General features: G+C 35.6%; 2 protein-coding genes across 2 annotated transcripts; both read right to left on the bottom strand.

The window, feature by feature from the left end:
* Window positions 1–4188: 4188 nt before the first annotated feature.
* LOC118040540 (uncharacterized) lies at window positions 4189–4859 on the bottom strand. Its single transcript, XM_035047509.2, has one exon. It carries the CDS (start codon window positions 4787–4789, stop codon window positions 4400–4402), a length of 390 nt encoding a protein of 129 aa, XP_034903400.1. The 5' UTR covers window positions 4790–4859; the 3' UTR covers window positions 4189–4399.
* Window positions 4860–6163: 1304 nt separating this feature from the next.
* LOC118040539 (uncharacterized) lies at window positions 6164–15461 on the bottom strand. Its single transcript, XM_035047508.2, has 10 exons — window positions 15124–15461; window positions 13373–15008; window positions 11741–13219; window positions 11269–11621; window positions 9123–10771; window positions 8469–8910; window positions 7822–7984; window positions 7108–7211; window positions 6868–6959; window positions 6164–6757 (listed from the first exon to the last, which is right to left on the bottom strand). Exons 1-10 carry the CDS (start codon window positions 15339–15341, stop codon window positions 6681–6683), a joined length of 6213 nt encoding a protein of 2070 aa, XP_034903399.1. The 5' UTR covers window positions 15342–15461; the 3' UTR covers window positions 6164–6680.
* Window positions 15462–19113: the final 3652 nt, after the last annotated feature.

The following is a 19113-nucleotide window of genomic DNA, read 5'->3' as shown; positions in this document are numbered from 1 at the left end:
TTTTCTTATGCATGCTCAATTCCCTCTACACATAATCAAAAGATGAGGACTCCTATGATGGAATATTTTGTTGGTAGTGATTCATATAATGAAGAATGACATAGATACATAAATAATAATGAAACGATGCTTTTTAAGGTCATGCTCTACTCATCATCTACATATGCTAGATCTGGGTGCATTGATCCCAATTGTACTTGAGTTAAATAATAGGTCTATTGTTATGAGAGAGAACGGTTGTTGTCACAAGTCATTGATTTGAAGAAGATGAAGTTGGTTGATTGTAAGTATGAGAGTAATTTTTTAAGAGGGAGGTTGTGATTTTTTATAGAAAGAGGTGAGATGAAAGAAGGTTAATGTGAAAAGAGAGAATGAGTTGTGTGATAATGATTACTTTTTTATGCTTTAATTTATTGTCTTTTGATTGATTTTCAAAATCTACTTTGACTAATGTTGTGTAATATTCAAAAACCTGGTTATAAAATGAAGAAAAATGACCAAAACAATGCTCATAATAATTTACCCTTTAGAATTTTGATCTAATCCAAAAAAAGATCAAGTTTCCGGTAGGCTCGTACTAGCTTTGAAATAATGACTAAATAAACTCTTTTTTTTCAAAACATAGTCCTGTATAAACAAGAAAAAAAAAAGTCAAAAAATCCTAACCCCCATTATTTTCTTATCTCCCACCCCCCTCCTCTCTCTCCAATATAGCCACCAAACCCAAATCCTCCCAAATCAAGAAATCTTGGTATTTTGGCTACACATATTAGGGAAAAAGAGATTGATTTTCAACTATCCTAATTGGAAAACAAAGAACCAAAGAAATTTTGAAAGAGGATTTAATTTTCCTCATATCACTTATATCTTTTCTTATGCATGCTCAATTTCCTTTACACTTTGTCAAAAAATACGAAATCTTGTGATGAAATATTTTGTTGGGGTTATCCATCTGATGAGGAATGACATGGATACATAAATAATAATGAAAAAGTGGTTCTTAAGGTCATGCCTTACTCATAATTTACATATGTCGGAGCTAAGTACATTGATCTCAATTGTACTTGAGTCAAACAATAGATTCTTAGAGTTGGGTCTTAAGAGAAAATATACTTCAAACTAGTGTAAAGGCAACAATTGTTATTTATGGCGGTTTATACCCTTGTCTCAATAATATCATCCGACATATTATTATCACACTTGAAATCCATGGCTATAGGGGATAAAAGATTTTTTTGGGTGATGGTTAGATTTGCTATTATAAAAAAGAACAGTTGTTGTCACATATTGTTGTGGGTTTGGAGAAGATGAGTTTAGTTAACTATGAGTATAGGAGTAACTTTTTTATGAGGAAGGCTGTGAGTTTTTATAGAAAGAGGTTAGAGAGGAGAAAAGGTTAGCATGAAGAGATATAATGAATTGTATGGTGGTGGTTAGTTTCCATGTTTTAATATATATGAGAGCATTATTACTTTTTCATTGATTTTTACAACAAGTTTTGATTAAGCTTGCAAATTAAAAAAATAACAAACTATAGGATGTTTAGAGTAATTTACCTTTTAAATTTTTGACTTAACCCAGAAGAAAGTCAAGTTGTTGGATAGATCCATGAATCCTTATTAACTTTAACATAAAAAATGACCTCATAATGTTCTATTATTCAAAATACAAAATAGAAAAAACAAGAGGTTATCTCATTTAAGGTATACGACATAATTAATATTTCAAATTAATTATTCTCTCTAGATTTAGTTGTTCTTTTAAATTCTTGGATTTCTTAGTCTAAAAAAAATGAAGATTTGTTTTATTATTTTCTTCTTTTTTTCCCGAAACAGATTAGTGATAGAAGAAAAAAAAAAAAACTCGAGCTTAACAACTTTTCTGATATAAAATTAATTTAGTTTTTAGCACTTGTTAAGAATTGAATTCGTGAAATCTTGATATGGACTAAAAATACACTATCAACGAGGTAGAAAGCTCGCTGGCATTGCCATTACTTCTTTATGCTGTCAAGAGAAATAGCAATCAGATTTTCTTTCTGGTTGCATGCGATGGATTTGGTATCAAAACTTGAGTGTGCAATAGCCGAAAAGAAGTTCTTTAAGGATTCTACAATCAAAGCACATATTCCCTAACCAAATTTGAAATTAAAGCAAACAAAGCCCATATCACCTCCCTTGAATTGAAGAAACTCGCCATTGAATTGCTTGCTTGGATTGAGAAACAGGAGAGGACAAAAGAGATGGAGTGGTTCTATCCAAAGAGAAGGGGCCCCGAGTGGAAACAAGGGTGGACAGGCCAGACCGTGGCCTCCATGTCTCCTCCTCCCTTCCCGTTGCTAGCCATTTTTGGCATTGTCATTTCCCTATTATGGCTCTCCCATTACTCAGGCTACAAGGCCCAGTTGCGCCACTCTGCAGTCAACCTCCAAATATTCCTTTTCTTGCTGCCTATCCTCCTGATCTTATTCATGGCTTCATCTTCTACCGATTGGCTGCTCTATTATCGACTCAGAGATTCGCCGCATGATTCAGCTCCACGTTCCACGAGCTCCTTCCCTTGGGGTATTGCTGTTTTCGTGGTGCTGCTTCTAATGTTGCTTTCTTATCAATCTTCGTTTCATTCCAAGTGGTTTGGACCTCTTCGGGGGTCGCATTAATTTGTAAATAAATCAGCGAAAAAGAAGAGGAAAAACTCTGCGAAATGTTGATTAACCATATAGTCTTAAAGATAGCTTAAAATCATGGAATCGTTTGAGTTTCTTTGTCAGGCAATACCATCTCTGTGTGATACAAGCACTGTAATGGTGTGATATGATGCTTTGAAAGAATTTACTTCGTTTTTGCTCACTGTTGTGAGCAAAATGTTCAGTGTACCTATGAATTCCAGCCCTGCTCGATCTAAATCAAGAGACTGGTCAAGATTACTATGTTCCTTTGGTTTAAATGGGAGGCAGCCACTAAATCACCACCTCACTGGCATGGTCAACACCTCGTTCCTTTGCCATCCCCATGCTCATTTATCGCTAAATTTGGCGTGGACAAACACGAGAAAACAGGTGTTTGTCAGTGAGTCCAAGATGATCTCCTGTAGCTATGAAGAATCACAGACAAACACCAGTATAGCCCATTTTGCTATACATTTGTTCCCATAGAAAGGGTTTTGAATCAAAGTCCTTCGATGCCCTCGCCAACTTCCAGGATTAAAATGGAAGAAGATGCTTCATTTTCCATTCAATCGAAGCTGATAAATTGACAAGGGCAGAAAATATTGTCATTGCAAAGCTAGACCCCACAAGCATTCTTTGATGATTTTCTCTTGCACGAGGCTCGATGAGCATTGGACCACGAAGGCAGTGGTAGGTTTGGATGATAATAAAAATTCATGGATTTTGTTCACTAATCTCTTTTTCTTTTTTTTATCTCCCACGACAGCATAATAAAGACTCTTCTTCTCCCACGACAGCATGACCCAAGATAAAGCGTTAGATGGATGAAACTGACCTTCACATATGGCTAAACAGCGAGATAAGCAAGCAGCTTGCTCTCATTATAAAAGTAATTAAAGTGTTGCTTGTAGCTGCCGGTATTTAGGTACAGACAGTGACATCTGCAATTGGGCTTTCGGTCCCTCATTCAATTACTTCTTTTCATGGAAAATTCTTGGATCCTCACAGAATTTATGACTTTTAGAATTCAAGAGTACTCAGTGGACACTGAATTGCCATTACCATGCCTACTTATAGCTTGGTAGGTTTGTTCTGTGGGGTGATTCTGCGGGGATGAGACAAATTTGACTGATGACCGCTTAACTTGAAATTCAAGTTAGTGTCTTGAGCGATAACTTGTCTTCTGCAACAATTATTAATCTTTATCAATCAAGCGAAGTTAATAACCACAGACATTAAAATAAACCAATCACTTATCTTCAAGGTTTCCGTCGTTACCGGGAAAATCTCATCTCGTACAAGAAAAGAAAAGTCTCAAGTTTTGGGCCAAGAGAAATAAAGTTCTATGATTTGATTTTCTTATACGAGCTAAGATGATTTCCGGAATTTTCTCAGCATCCAAACAGGCAGATAGTTCTTTCATCAGGGTGAGTTTTAGTCTTCAGACCATATCAATCAATTCAAGATTAAATTTGAGCCAGATAAAGAGCATATACTAATTTGACATGGCCAGTATAAGCTGATGAAGAAAAAAACTTCATTAAGATCTTATCAACCAAAGCAATATTTAACAAACATGAACACTCAAGCCCCAAACACATATCTTAATGCATCATCCTCTACAACATACATATACAATAATTTCATATTTCTGTTTGTTCAAACATAAACTAAAGCCACAGAACAAAACTACTTGATCTTCAATCCATATCAATTAGTATAGGCGTAGCATCAAACAAGCCAGCTATCAAGAAAGGTAGATTGAAACTGCACCAAAACAAGAAGCAACACAATGAAAGCAGCCACACCCCAAGGAGAGCTCCCTTCTGATGGCCGGTGGTGTGTCCTCCGGCGCTTGTCCCATGGTGACATAACAAAGATCATGTCAGGATTTTCCATAGATGAAAGCCATCGAACTATGACTATTAGCACTAACGGTACAACCAAAAGAACCCAACCCATTTGTTCCTCAGTAGTCTCCACCATGTCTTCATAGCTAAAGAACCAAGACATGCCAAGAAATATTGATAGTACTGCCAAGATTAAGAGAACTGGATATGGCAGGGGATTTAGAGTGAAAGCATCAAAGATGGAGTCACTTCTTCTCCTATAGTAATGCATTGCTGCTCTCTTTTTCTTGGCGTGGAGATGTCTGCAAAGTTATCAACATTCAAGAGGTCGTCAACAATTCTAGGCCCGGTATATTTATAGCAGAGGAACTGTCTGTTACGGGCTATTGAACTAAGTTGGTATGGGAGTTTCTGGGCCGTTGATTTGATGGATTTGACAATTGGTTAAATGATCAAGGGCTGCTAACCTTATACTTGTTTAATCAAACTTTATCTATTAAGCAAATCAAGTATATCCCCACCATCAATGAACTCTCTGTCCGCTTTAGAAATACTATCAAAGCATATTGCATAATTGTACCCTCTCTCTCTCTCTCTCTCTCTCTATATATATATATATATATATATATATATATATAAAGTCAGTTTGCTACATAAATGACTCTTAACAGTGTTATATACTCTAACAATAGGCATGGCGATAAAATTCAGTCAGTGATGGTGGTGGACCAACCAATTTCCATGAAAGAAGATGCATATTTTGAGGCTCCAAGGTGGTCCACTAGTTGCCTGTTAGAATCCCACTGTGTCACAGAAATAAAGCTTAAGCGTTGAGACAACCATAAACTCGGGATTAATTAAACAAATCACCTTCTTTTCAAAGTTCAAACCCTAATCCTGGTTGATCACCATGCATTCATATCCACACTGCTTTTCTTTGGGTATCTCGAGAGTTGCTTTATCGATGCTTAGTGGATAGCGGTTGATATCTGGAACATAAACATCATCCATGTTTGAATCACTTTTCCATAAGCTCTCTGGATTACTGATTGTTATTATTGTTTTCTTGACGAACCACCTAAATTATGAGTGGGAAACAGGCTACCTTCATGTACAAACACAAGGAATAAATATATTCACCAAATGCCACTGCAACCTAACTGAAGTTGCCTGCCAGGTTTTGTCAAGCTTTCAGGGACAAGTTGCCATCAACCATTGTAGAATTCAAAGATTTCAGGGTAGGAAACTCAGAGAAAACTTCGATAGGCTAGAAGAACTAGGAAATTCCATTGGAAAATCCTCACATTTCAGAGACATCAGTTTGCCACCAACCATTTCTAAAAACAACACTAACCATATCTCAGCAATCAAACAATGGATGGCCAGCAGAATGTTGTCATACTAACTCTAAGGACGCCTTATTCCAAAACTATTAGAAGCCATCATCTTCCATTAAGAGTGAAACTTCTGACGCTTGTAACTAGACCTCAAAATGTTTTTGGTACTCCACAAACATGAAACTAATAGCAAGGCTGAATGCAATAAAACTTGGAAGCAGGGAATGGCTAATACAAAAGCCAGCCAAATCGATGACTATTCAACTAGTGCTAAAAACGATGCATGTTTCTTCTTTCACCACAAGGCATGTAATCTAACGAATTAATGGAAACAATAACAAGGGTGCTTTTGTTCTCTAAAATCTGCACTGCAACTAGGCAACATCAAAACACCATTACACTCGAAGAATTGGATATTCACATAGAAAAAAAAAATACAACAAAGCCAAAAGAAATATCATTGAAGAATAACACTCAGGACTCACCGCACCCCCGGACAAAATTGGTGGAGTTCTCTTCAGATAAACCTAGAGCTACAAAATTTTAGGTGCCAGTCAATAGCACTTGTGAGGGCTGAATGAAAAACTCATCCTTCGCTGCAGCTGGTGACATTGGACCACATGGAGGCCCCAACACTACATATGGGCAACATCGTTTTTTATGGCCACTAGCACATGGTGTCTGGCTTCCAAAAATGATTAGGATCCTAAACTGCTCTTTGGAACTGGAAGATAACATGTCACTGTAATTTTCTCGCCATGATTTGAAGAGTTGCTGAATGAAATTTGATAACTGGGATATATATTCACCCTAAGATTAATCAAATCAAACTTTTCCTTCATATTGGAAATTCAGTTTGTAATCATGCTGCAAAGTAGCCAATGTGTTTCTGCAAGGACCCTCTGCAAAGGCAGTGACACCCAAAGAAAAATAAGGTCACAATGCTCATGGAGCCATGCTTGAAAAAAAAACTGATTAAAGCATGCAGCATGATGATATTTAGTTCAATTACCCCCAAATTGAGAATGCAGATATTGAAGATCATCTGCTGAGCAGGAATCTATTAAAGCATACACACCAGGTCTCAGAGCTTCATCTATCTCCCTGCACATCAATTGAAAAGCAAATTGTTTTTGTTAGCACTGCATGAATCCAGTTTGAAATTTGCAATGAGACTAACATATGTTAGAACCATGATCACCACTGTGCTTAAAAATTGCAAGGAACATGAAAATGAGATGTTGAGGACCACCTTCTGATGCCAGTTTTAAGCGGGCCATATCCTGAATAGACCCAAATGTAATTGGATAAAAACTTGAAACAGTGCTGGCCAAAGACATCTTTTTGCTGCCTTAACTGTAAATAATAATAGCAAACAAATTAAAGCACGGTTAATAGAAGCCAAGATGTGTAATTTTTATTTTTTTAAAAATACCAATACTTGTAGCCGCAATGCATAAACCAGAAACATGCTAGATGTGAACTGCCACAGAGGTCTGATTAAACTATCAAGAGTAAACTTGCAATAGATTCTTGTTCAGCCGGAAGTTCAGAAATGCCACTTGCTCAAGCTCAAGCATGGTAGCCAAATTTTCTAGACATGTTGTGGGAAAATCCACAATAAGCGTGCTCTTAAGGGTTTTAATTCAAGACAAGATGCAGGGGTTCATGCACCAAAAAGTTCACCATCCAAAAGCTTGCAATCAAACCCTATAGTCACTGCAGTTAGGCCCGTATTGTCTGTTTTAAGAACAGAGGTGATGTCAATGGGTCAACAAACAAACCATCGAGAAACTTTTTCAGATAAATTCCCATGTTATGATGTTTGCTTTGCTAATTGCTTATGTGAACAAATAAAAAGGCCATCTCATTTTCCCATTAGAAGATGAATAATAATAACTTTAACTTGAAACAAGACAGGCTATATATTCATTGCACACTGCAAGCTTAAGATAACATCACATACCTCCTCATAAATCCTCCGGAAAGAACAAGCACATTTTACCCCCTCATGAACTCCTAACGAAAAATAACCTTTTCTGACTGGTAAATCAACATCCACCATCTCCAAACAATGAAGAAGAACACGCTCAGATTCTTGAAGTAAAGAAATGCACCTTTCTGACTCACTGGAATTACAAAATAATCGTCATGATTGCATATAAAAATTACTTTGAGATAAAACACAGATAAAACCATACCAAGAAGGATATAAATGACAGCTAGGAAACAGAGAATGATATATGAGGAGTGCATTATCAAGTAGAGACAACTATAACATAGCATAGAGAAACATTCTGAAATGGTCAAAATGCCTAAGCACTGTATACAATTGTTTTAGCATGTTTTTTTTATGTCAACAGTTATCTTTAGGCATCAGCAAACAAGAAAACAGCAACTATCAAAGTAGAATCAAAGTAGGAAATGCCCATTCCACTGTCCTATTAAAGGACACAATAGATAAATCCTTCCACATAATGCCAATGCTTTCAGTTTTACTTCTTTGCTATGTGTGTATGATGAGTCTGGCCTGATGATAACAAATCTAACTGCAACATTTATGAACATAGCAATCAGGTTCTTCAGGATTGAGCTAAACATCATGATAATGACCTTTTGTGATGCTTCAGAATCGTGTACAGTAACCGGCAGCATGCAGTATATAACTCCACGGAGAATTGTAGATCTACAACACAGGTATCCCTGCCTCCCACAGTATTACAATCTTGGTTACCCGAGTTCAACAAAGAATTAGATAAAGCTCGACCATGAGAAATTCTCAGTTGATCAAAATCTTGAAACAGTGCCGCTGGTATATGTAAAGACTGTGCTACATGCCAGGAATCCATTTGAAATAAAGCATGTTTTCCAGAAACTCTTGTTAGTACCTCAACACACATAAGAATGACTGCTCCTGGATCTGGTCCATTATACCTTTCACTATCCATTGCTATCCGATAGAATATTAATGGACTTTGCACGTGCAGAATTATGTTGAACAAGGCAGCAACTAAACTCTGAATGTTCCTTTTAACAACATTTAAACGTTTACGACCTGTAAAGCAAGTAGATGGTTAGCACAACAATTTGCAATTACAAGAGAATAAATTTTGAACATCATTATGCACTGTACCAATCACTGTTGGTGGATTGGTAGCTGCCTGTTTGTCGAGTATGGAGAATCAGGTTTGACTTGCCCCTTCCTCCAAAAAGCAAAAAGTAAAAGAAATTACTGCACGATGTACAGCAGTGAAATCAGAATTTTACCTGAAACATATTCCAGAACCAGATCCAAGCAGTCAATGCCAGCAGCAACAGTTGAAGAAACCTTTCCACCATCTACATTCCCAGTAGTAATCTCATAAATTATTGGGCAGCCTTCATACACTCCTACCAGTGCTCTCTCTATAGCCTGTATTGCAGACAAAAGATGCAACTCTGATGGTTTTCTTATCAAACTTTTGAATGACATCCTCAACCTTGCTTTAAATTCATCTAAATAGTATGGATGAGAAAGAGAAGCTGGTCCTATATGACTGTGGAGTGTATTAGTGCTCAATTCTTTATCATGAGAAGTCAGAGTAGCTTCTTTCCCCTGTAAAGATATGCATTTTCCCAAAGCCTTCAAGTGTAACTCTAATAGCTTTGAAAACACGTTTCTAGTTGAGGTAGGATTAGTTATGGGAAAATGACTCCCTAGCTCTTGCAGATACTTCAGAATACCATCTAACCAAACATAAGAGAATGGTTTTGGTACCTCGGTACCATCTGCTAACTTCAAGAGCAAGACTTGAGATATGCCAGTAAAACTTGGCACCAAACTAGACAACAAAGGAGTGCATTTAGTCCCCAAATTGAGCTTCACAATAGCTGAAGCCGCAATTAATAGCTGCCTGATTAATACCGCTTCTTTAGGATGATCACCTTCAAGAAAACTTTGCAACCACTCCTTATTTAATGGTAGGCATTCATATGAGTCAAGCTTACTTAGAATACCAGCAATAGAGGTAACGCTTTCCGACTGTGAACCATGTTTATTCACGGTGACTTTCCAAGAGTCACCTGAAACCAGTGAACTGTCTCTATCATCAGACTTTACAAAATTTCCAGCCGCAGATAAATGATTTGGTTGGAGATCATCCTTGACAAACAGCATGTGGAAAGAAAAACAAATAAAATCAACAAATGCATTTATACAATGACTAATTTTTGAGATGACTTCACATTTCCATCTCAACAGCTTCACCTTATAATCACTATCTGTTGCATTGGAGTGGTCCAATGCAGATGCTAGGCCCCACATGAACCCACTGAAGCAAGAGACCATTGAAGATAATTTGTTCCAGTCAACATCAATTTCATCACTCGATTTCTCATTGCAATGAGCATCTTTCAAAGAAATAATTAAGTCCTGTGCCTGTTCCTTCAAACTTTCAGCAATGAGGAGAATACTTTTACAGCTTTCAACATCGTTGGAGGTATCCAAACATGGCAGAGACTCGTTTACACTGCTCTGTTCCTGGGTAACATCAGAATTGAGTTGCTCTGTATAAGGTTTTTCAGCAATTATGGAGACAGCAGAAGGACATTGATATTTGCTTAGTGTCAGGAACACATATGATGTGTGATCCATCAACGAAAATATCATATCAGCAACTTCACAAGCTTTATCTTCTGACAGTGTCTCTTGAAGCCTAAACACCTCAGACACTGATCTGGAAAGCCATAATACAGAATGTACATCCTCAAACAGAACAGGAATGAGTGAAGAATGAGTAGTTCTGACTTTCTCCTCACAATATGCCATAATTAGACATTTCAGAGTCCTCCGGCAGGCCACCAGCAACCTTAAAAGCTCATACTGCTTATGCGAGAAGAATGAGTCCCCACATTCTAACAGGTGGCCAATCACAAGCCTGAAATAAAGATAGTGCAGGTGAAACTTAAGCAGATGTTACATCATCCTAGGTATATGTATCACAAGAACCCCAAGTGAAAGCAAGGCTAATAACAGCAAGCACGTATCATTATGTAATCGAGGAAACAGAGAGAGTAATTGTGGGGGGTGGGGTGGGGTTATTTTGCATACATGTAGACACCATGCTTAGATGAAACTTAAGGATACATTATATCACACTAGGTATACGTATCAACAGAAACTTCAAGTGAAAGACTAATCACTGCAAGCAGCCAAGCACATATAATTTCATATCCTTCCAAGGATACAGAAAACTAGTGGACGTCACAATTTTTACATGTACCATGTGGCAAGACTTCAACTGGGAACGTTTTTATTCATCTATTGTGCAGAACCTACATAAGCAATCTGCATATGCTTGCTTAAAAGTAAAAACATAAAATGAAGACATGTTGAAGCATAATGGATTTGAAATGATGAGAAATACAAATTTACCTTTCAAGGTTGAGTGTGCAAGTAACATAAAGTGAGAATGATTTTGAATTGATGTATCCTTTTGGCATCCAGCACAAAAGCCTAAGCAAACTTTGACAAGCTGAAAATTTCACAGCAGTTGATTCTCTGGAAATATCTGCAGCCATCTCAGACAATAAATGGGAAGCTGGTTTCTGCCCTGTCAACTCATCACATGTAGAGGATTTTCTGCCTAAAACAACATATGAGTTCTCAAGTGCACTTAAACCCTCTTTCCATTGAGGTGACATGTTCAGTTTGACGTCTCCAAATAGTGGTAGGATTGATTTCTCCAATAAATTGCAAAACCTGGATGCCAAATGCCTGCGAACAAACTAGGAAAAGAGGCAGTATCAACATTATGCAATACAACACTTCTTCAGAACTGAATATTTGAATTATGATGTGTGCATGCAAGCAAGGGATGGGTTATTGCATGTAAATTGAGTCTTACTTTATGTTCATACAGAACAGAATCAGCCAGAAGTTCTGCTGAGATTTGATGCACAGAAATTTTATCCAGGAAGTGGGCTTCATTTGTGTGATGCCTTCCCACCTGTGCACAGCCTTTTGTTATATATGGAAGAGAAGTGAGGATCACATGCTTGATGAACATCTTCAACTTCTTCTTACTAGCATGAGGGGACCATATATCAATATTTTGGCAAATAATCCACCAAGTTGCAGCAGGCAATGACTTCTCATTCACAGAACTGACACCAAAAACCCATTTATCATTTCCATGTAGAGGTTGGTTGCAGGTATCTACAAAAGTTGCAGCATTAGAAGAGTTGACTGGAAGTCGTTCATTATCCAATAAGGAGAGGTAACTCATCAGGAACTCAGTAAGATCAGTTGCCTCCTGCTTAAAAATAGCAATGCGTTTGCCGCACTTTCTGCTCCTTTTGGAGTACAGTGATGAGCCAGCATCATCAAGCAGCTTAAATTGAACGATATTATCATTGCTTTGCTGCAGATACTCAGAAGATTTTATCTGCCTGTTCAAATCAACAAGCCTCTGAAGAGCCATAGTAAGCAATACATAAATCAGAGGACAACAATCTGCAACATCTCCCTGAAGATAAATGTCAGAAATAGATTGTATAATGACAGGCAGAGAGGCTGATGGTTGGAGAATCCAAGAAAAATAACCCCCATCTGTCCACTCAGTTTTATTCATCCAATCCCTTGCAGAATATGCTGTAAATGGATCCCCCATTACTGCTGACATCTTTCTTGATACATCTGGAGGCATAAGGCTGACTGCTTGCCTGTATAAACTTCGGCATGACATGTACATGCGAGAAAAGAACACAAGGACCCAGTGCGTGGACACTCCAAATTTCAGCATATCATGCGTGTTTCCAGCAAGCCTGACATCAGAAGTTCTTCCTGTCACAGAAGAGATGAACTCATTGACACTTTCTGACTCCGGTCCTACCAGAATACTCATGTATGGACAAATTACAGCCATCAAGTCCTTCATAGTTCGTCCAACAATGGTGCTGTTCCCAGCTGTGACATTCAATGAATCTAGCACCAGAGCATATACTTCAGACAATCCTCTTCCAAAAAGTTCCACTTGCAGATCAAAACCATGCATGCTGGAATTTGCATTTGATTCACCAAACACCTCCTCGTCTGCCAATGAGCAAGTAGTCTTCATCCATTCCATGGATTCTGATAGATCTGCAGTTAAGTGCTGAATGCACTCACTTGCCTGCCCTTCTGGTATGGAGTATATATCATTGCGAATGGCTAGTTTAAATTCATGTGAGCAAAACAACATTTCCACTGCTTTTGCATATGATGCATGTGGTAAAGAAATTTTGCAGAATCCCAAACTGTCATAATTCAGCTCAGCATCACCACCTTTCTCATATAATATTATAAGCCTTGTTGCTTTGCAGATTGCGAAGATAGTACTTTTCACCTGCAGCAATTAAAAGAAAAAACATCAGGACATGAAAACCATCTGACATGAAACAAGACACAGATAAAATTTCAAAAACTCAATGTCATGCCAAACTTATTTGGCAGATTTAAAGCAAGCATGTGCTATTAGATAAGGAATGATTCGACTAACCTGTCGAAGTTCACTGTAAAGCTTGACCAGCTGACATCCAAGTCCTAGTATCTGAGATGTCAACGAGCATTCATTTGGTGCATCATTAAATGAATAGCCAAAGGCCAAGCAGGAAAGCATGATAAACCATAACCTGGTTAAATCATTCTCGATAACTTCATACTCGATATCCAATAGGTGCCCGACAGCAGCAATTAGCTCCCTTGCTAATAAAGTTAAGGTCTCTTGTGTTCGTGAATCTACATTATATGTTGGCAAACAAAGTAAATTGGCCATGAATGGCAATATAGCATTGTAAACCTTCTTCAAGAAATTAAGGCAAGCCCCTTCAGATATATCCTCTGTTTTTATGTACAGCTTTTCACGCAAAAAGCAGGCTAGTAAATTATTAATAGATTTGATTGTGCAGTGAACATCCAACAATAGAGGCTGTACTTCCAATTTCGATTGAAGGTAGCCATTTATCTCAAGCAAAAGAGGGTCTGTAATCTGTACAAAGAAATTGAAAAGTGATTTTCTTTTTTCTGCACTCAAAATACTGGGTCCATAACTAGTGTCTAGAGGAGTACTGCTACCATATAACGTTTTAGATAGTTGACCAGACAAGTGCCTTGAACCTTCAGTTCTCTCCACTATCTTCATACCTTCGGACAGAACTAAAGTTTCTTTTTGCTTTTTCACACGATCAACGAGCAAATAGAACAATTCTCCTAAGCCACTCATAGCAGATTCCTTCTTTGCAAGAATAATTCTTTCAAGTTTATCAAAGAAATGTCTGTGGTAACTTTGAATAACAGTTTTTGACTCCTTTGTTTCTCCATCATTGGATGCAGAATACTTCTCTGCAACACGTAAGCTCATAAATCCATCAATGTGGGTTGGATGAAATAACCCTTGTGATAAAACCTCTTCGACAGCAACTAGCAAGTTTCTTGTCCAGCCAGGATTGCTTTCATTACTCTGAAGATGCAAGACACCCAACAAATGCAACAATGGCTCAAGGAGTTTATCCACAAAATCACGAAATCCATTTTTCCTTGTTGGATGAACCCTCAAGAACTTGGCAAATGGCTCAAGCACCAAGCAAGAGAACCGCAAAGCAAAAACACCCACATTGCCACCCTCGAGCTTCTCACCATACACTTTGCGAACAAATTCAAGAACCGGAAGAATAGACAAAATCCACAAGTCCAAATTCTCGTTCGACAAGCCACCATGAGATAAGAACACCAGAGAAACACAATCAAGCACAACACTGTACAATTCAAACCCGGAACCAGTAAAAAATGATTCTTTCAAACGAACAGATGGGACTGTCAGTACAGAAAGCACATTTCTCGCAACACACCCTATAGCCCTCAAAAGGTTCCTTGAAATACTCAAAGAAACCTGCAATCTCAAAGACTCCTCCAAGCAAAACTTGAAAATCGCCCAGCACCTATAATCCAAACACGCCTCAATAACTCCCTCTCCATCAACTTCGATTTTCTTATCTGTAGAAATCAAAAGTGACTGTACCCAATCATTCAGAAAAGCTACAACTCGTGATACTTTCACCGTTTCACGGTCTACATCGGCGTCTTTTCCTCCTCCTTTCTCTCTCGAGTTCACAAAATCATAAGCTAGTTCAACCTTCCTGCATTACAATTCTCTCAGCAGTCAAGACAAAACCCTAAATAATTCCTTGAAACTCTAAAATTTAACAGCGAAAGAACAATTAGAGAGAGAGAGAGAGAGAGAAAGGGTCAAACTTTTGAAGATGAATTTCTCTGTTTTGAATCGATAAAATCAGCTGCAAATTCCTCCATGGACCCGCAACTTCTTCAGTTTCTTGCTTCGAGTCCTTCTCTTTCGCTGAATCATGATCAATCCGGTTTATTTTGGAAGGTTTCTGTCGTTTCTCTTCATGGCTACTCAGCGTTCGCTTCTTCTTAACCTTTTTTGCTGATAAATCAGAAGAATCAACCATTGTTGAGTTATTTTTTAGGGCCTGTGGAACTTAGGGTTTAGGGTTTTTGTAGTGCTAGCTATCGGGGTTTAATTTAAGGTGATGAAACGACGATGCGCACGATTTGAGATTTTTGTGACCGACGAATTGGACACGAACAGATGCATAAAAAAAGACCAGAACGTTTAATGAATTTACGACTTTTGCCACCGCATCTCTCTTGTCTTATTCGTTACAAAAGATTCGTGTATTGAAGCTATAACACCTTCCATTATTCCGGTTAATCAAATATTTTAGCATTTAGCTTCTCTTAAAAAATATATTAAGATTATGACGGCGTTAATCTTGTATCATTTATAAAATAATTACTACAATCATGAAAAATTGATCACGTGCAGCTAGTACATCTCGTATTAAAAAAAATTATAAAATTAAAAATAAAATTATAAAAAATCAATTAAAAAAATAAAAAATAATCTAAGTTAATTTATCGAATTCATAACCCAAGTTTTAAGACGATATAAGTTAATAAAAAAAAATTTAAAATGACATGATTTAACTTGGATTAATTTGTCAAATTAATGACTCTGATCATGAAACTAAAATAACATCATAAATAGCAAATAAAAAAAATTATAAAACTCAATTCTCAATTGATTCTATCAGATCTTGTGTTAAACGATGAAATTTATATAAAATAATAATTAAAAAATGACACAAAAAATGAGCCAAATCAATTGGGGTAGACCATTAAGCACTATTCAGGGATTATAAGACTGAGATAACCTTGTAAAAATCAAGTCAAAAAAAATCATGAAGTCTAATTCTCAATTAAACACAATATTAAATGATGAAATTGGCCTAAAAAGAGAGAAAAATTAAGAAGAGTCCAGAGAGAAAAGGCATGAGATTTGAAGGGAAAAACTTATAAAATATCATAAAATTAAAAAAAAATGTGGAGTTTTTAGATTCCCCCATCTTAAACACAAGAACAATAGAATAAATCAAGTGAGGGAGAGGAGAAGAAGGAGAGGAGGGGATGAAAAGGAGAAAAGAAAAGAAGAACTTTGCTTGGTGAGCATAAGAAGCTCAAATTCTTACTAGGTATGACATGTCAAGTGTTCTTAACCAGTTTATTTCAAAGTTTGATTTATTTTTGATAAATTTATTAAGTTTCAAGGATTAGGGTTCTTATGTGCAATTAAGGAGACTTAGAGTTAGTTAATAATTGTTGTAAATGATGAGAGAAAGGAAGAATTTTTATTAAAATGAAGTGAAAATCATGGTGAATTTCTTAGGTATATGGTCAGCCATAAAAGAAAAAAAAAAGAATTATGATTGTAGTAATGTGTTTGAATCTTGTGAAATTGTGTAGGATTAATAATTGTAATTGTGATAAAAATGGATTTGAATTTATGTATTTGAGTGTGATGATTTTAATCATTTAATGAAAATTAAAACCAAGGGAGATGTAAGTACATTGTTATTCTAAATAAGTAATTAAATGGGAAGCGTAGAATTAAAATAAATATTTTAAATTGAATTAAATATTTATGTGCCTTATGGCTAGGAGCATTGATTTGCTAATGACATGATGAAATTTTATTGAATCAAAAGAGCATGTGGGCGTAAAATCCTAACTAGGAGGAGTTGGAGCATCGCGAGCCACAGGCAGATGCCTCGTCACCTCACTTGAATATTTATATTTTTTTTATGTTGATTGTGATTAATGTAGTCCAGATACCTTTCGCAACTATAAGACTTCTTGGAAACAAGATTATTTTAATATTTAAATGGATTTATTGGAAATTGGAAAAAGTTAGTTAGCTTATTGGTAATCATGTGTGTTACTAAGTTTATTGGCTACCGAGAAGGATAAGTTGGTTATTGGTAATTATGTGAATTGTCGAATTTATTGTTTATTGAAGGGGTAAGTTGAATTATTGATAATCGTGTGGATTACTTGATTTATTGTCTAGTGGGAGAGGTTAGTTGAATTATTAGAAATCGTATGAATTACTGAATTTATTGGCTATCGGGAGAGGTTAGCTATATTATTTGTAATTATGTGAATTACCAAATTTATTATCTGTTAGGACAGATTATCCGTATTATTAGTAATCGTGTGGACTATCAAATTTGTGTGGATGTCATTAAAGGAAAACTGGTTTGGTTGTATAAATTATTTTGATGATGATAAGTTATTGTTCAAACTTAATGTTGTCATATGTTTTTAATAAATTAATATTAAATTTATTAACTGGAAAAATGGTGTATTTATAAGTACATCCAGACTCGCAATGAATTGTTGAATTATTAGGTTTAGTTGTTCTCTATATATATATATATATATATATATATATATATATATATATCACCTAATTAAAATGAAAAACACATGGTATATCCATGTTAATAACCATGTTATATATATAGACACACTTAAATCATGTGTTTTTCATTTTAATTAGGTGATATTAACATGGATATACCATGTGTTAAAGATACATGAAAATGAATGTTATGCTTTTGTAATCAATAGGTGATATTTATTTGATGTTGAGAATTATTATTAAAGTGTTGATATTTATTTCATCAGTTTTTGTAATTAACATGTTTATATTTATTTGATGTTGAGGATATTACCAATATGATGTGGTATGTGGAATCTGATATGGGAATGTGATAGGATCTAGGATAGTTGGGTTGGAATTATAAATGAAAAATAAATGAATAACAAGAAATTTATTGATAACTTGGTATCATTAAAAACAAAAAAAACTTTGTTGAAACTTTAGTAATAAAGTGTGTACGCGTTCGTGTGTATGTGTATATATATAAATAAAGCTTAGTAAAAAAAATCGAAAGGTATTATGGTTGTTACATACCGGGCCTTGAGCTTTGTGATGTTTTTTTAATTTGTTTATAGGATTATTTTGATTTCACATTTTAGATCACGTGGTGATCAAGTTATCTCAAGTTGATTCAGGTTATCATTGTATGAGGATTTTTTTTTAAAATTAGGAAAAAATTAACGGACACGCGGCATGGCGCGAGCCATCTATGTAATTATTTATATACAAAAATGTTTTTTAAAATCAAGGATAAAATAGTCAAGATTTTTAATTTAATTAATCTTCATAAGTATTTCAAACAACAAATTTGAATTTAATCATATGGTTTGATACATTATTTTAAATATAAGAATTATAATAAGTTATAATTGAATTCAAATATGTTAACCATTTGAATCCAATTGGTTTGGTTATGCCGTAAATAGAGAATTTTCTTTTTGCAAGTAATTAATAGGTTAGAACAAACCCCATTTCAAAGATGATAAGAGAAAATAAAAATATTTTCAACCAAATCTGCAAACGGTAACTGTCATGATGGAAACGGATAACAATCTTCTGGTATATATCATCATACATCCATCTAAAGGCATTGCTTTTTCAGATGCAGCTATCACATGGTGTAGATTTTTACCTTGTTTATTTTTATGTTTTAAAAACATTTTTAAAAAAATTTTATTTTTTTTTATTTTTTTGTTTTTAAATTAATATATTTTTTTAGTATTTCTAGATCATTTTAATACGCTGATATCAAAAATAATTTTTAAAAACTAAAAAAAATATCATTTTGATGCATTTTCAAGTAAAAAACATTTAAAAAAAGAATCACAACCACACTTCCAAACAACTAATTTTTTTTCTTTTCTTTTCGTAGTTTTAATAATAGTAATAATAATAAGATCCCTGTTCCAAAAATTGTGTATCTCAGTTTTTTTTTTTTC

This window comes from Populus alba, chromosome 4 (assembly GCF_005239225.2).
Source record: "Populus alba chromosome 4, ASM523922v2, whole genome shotgun sequence".
Classification (NCBI taxonomy): domain Eukaryota; kingdom Viridiplantae; phylum Streptophyta; class Magnoliopsida; order Malpighiales; family Salicaceae; genus Populus; species Populus alba.
Note: the sequence above shows the minus strand (reverse complement) of the source record. Positions and strands in the feature narration are given on the sequence as shown.

Coding starts and splice junctions, on each gene's coding strand:
- LOC118040539 (XM_035047508.2), bottom strand. CDS start 15,341: ATGGTTGATTCTTCTGATTTATCAGCAAAAAAGGTTAAGAAGAAGCGA. Junction 7,985..8,468: donor ATTCTGAAGCATCACAAAAG/GTCATTATCATG, acceptor TTGTAATTCCAG/TGAGTCAGAAAGGTGCATTT. Junction 7,212..7,821: donor TCCGGAGGATTTATGAGGAG/GTATGTGATGTT, acceptor TATTATTTACAG/TTAAGGCAGCAAAAAGATGT.
- LOC118040540 (XM_035047509.2), bottom strand. CDS start 4,789: ATGCATTACTATAGGAGAAGAAGTGACTCCATCTTTGATGCTTTCACT.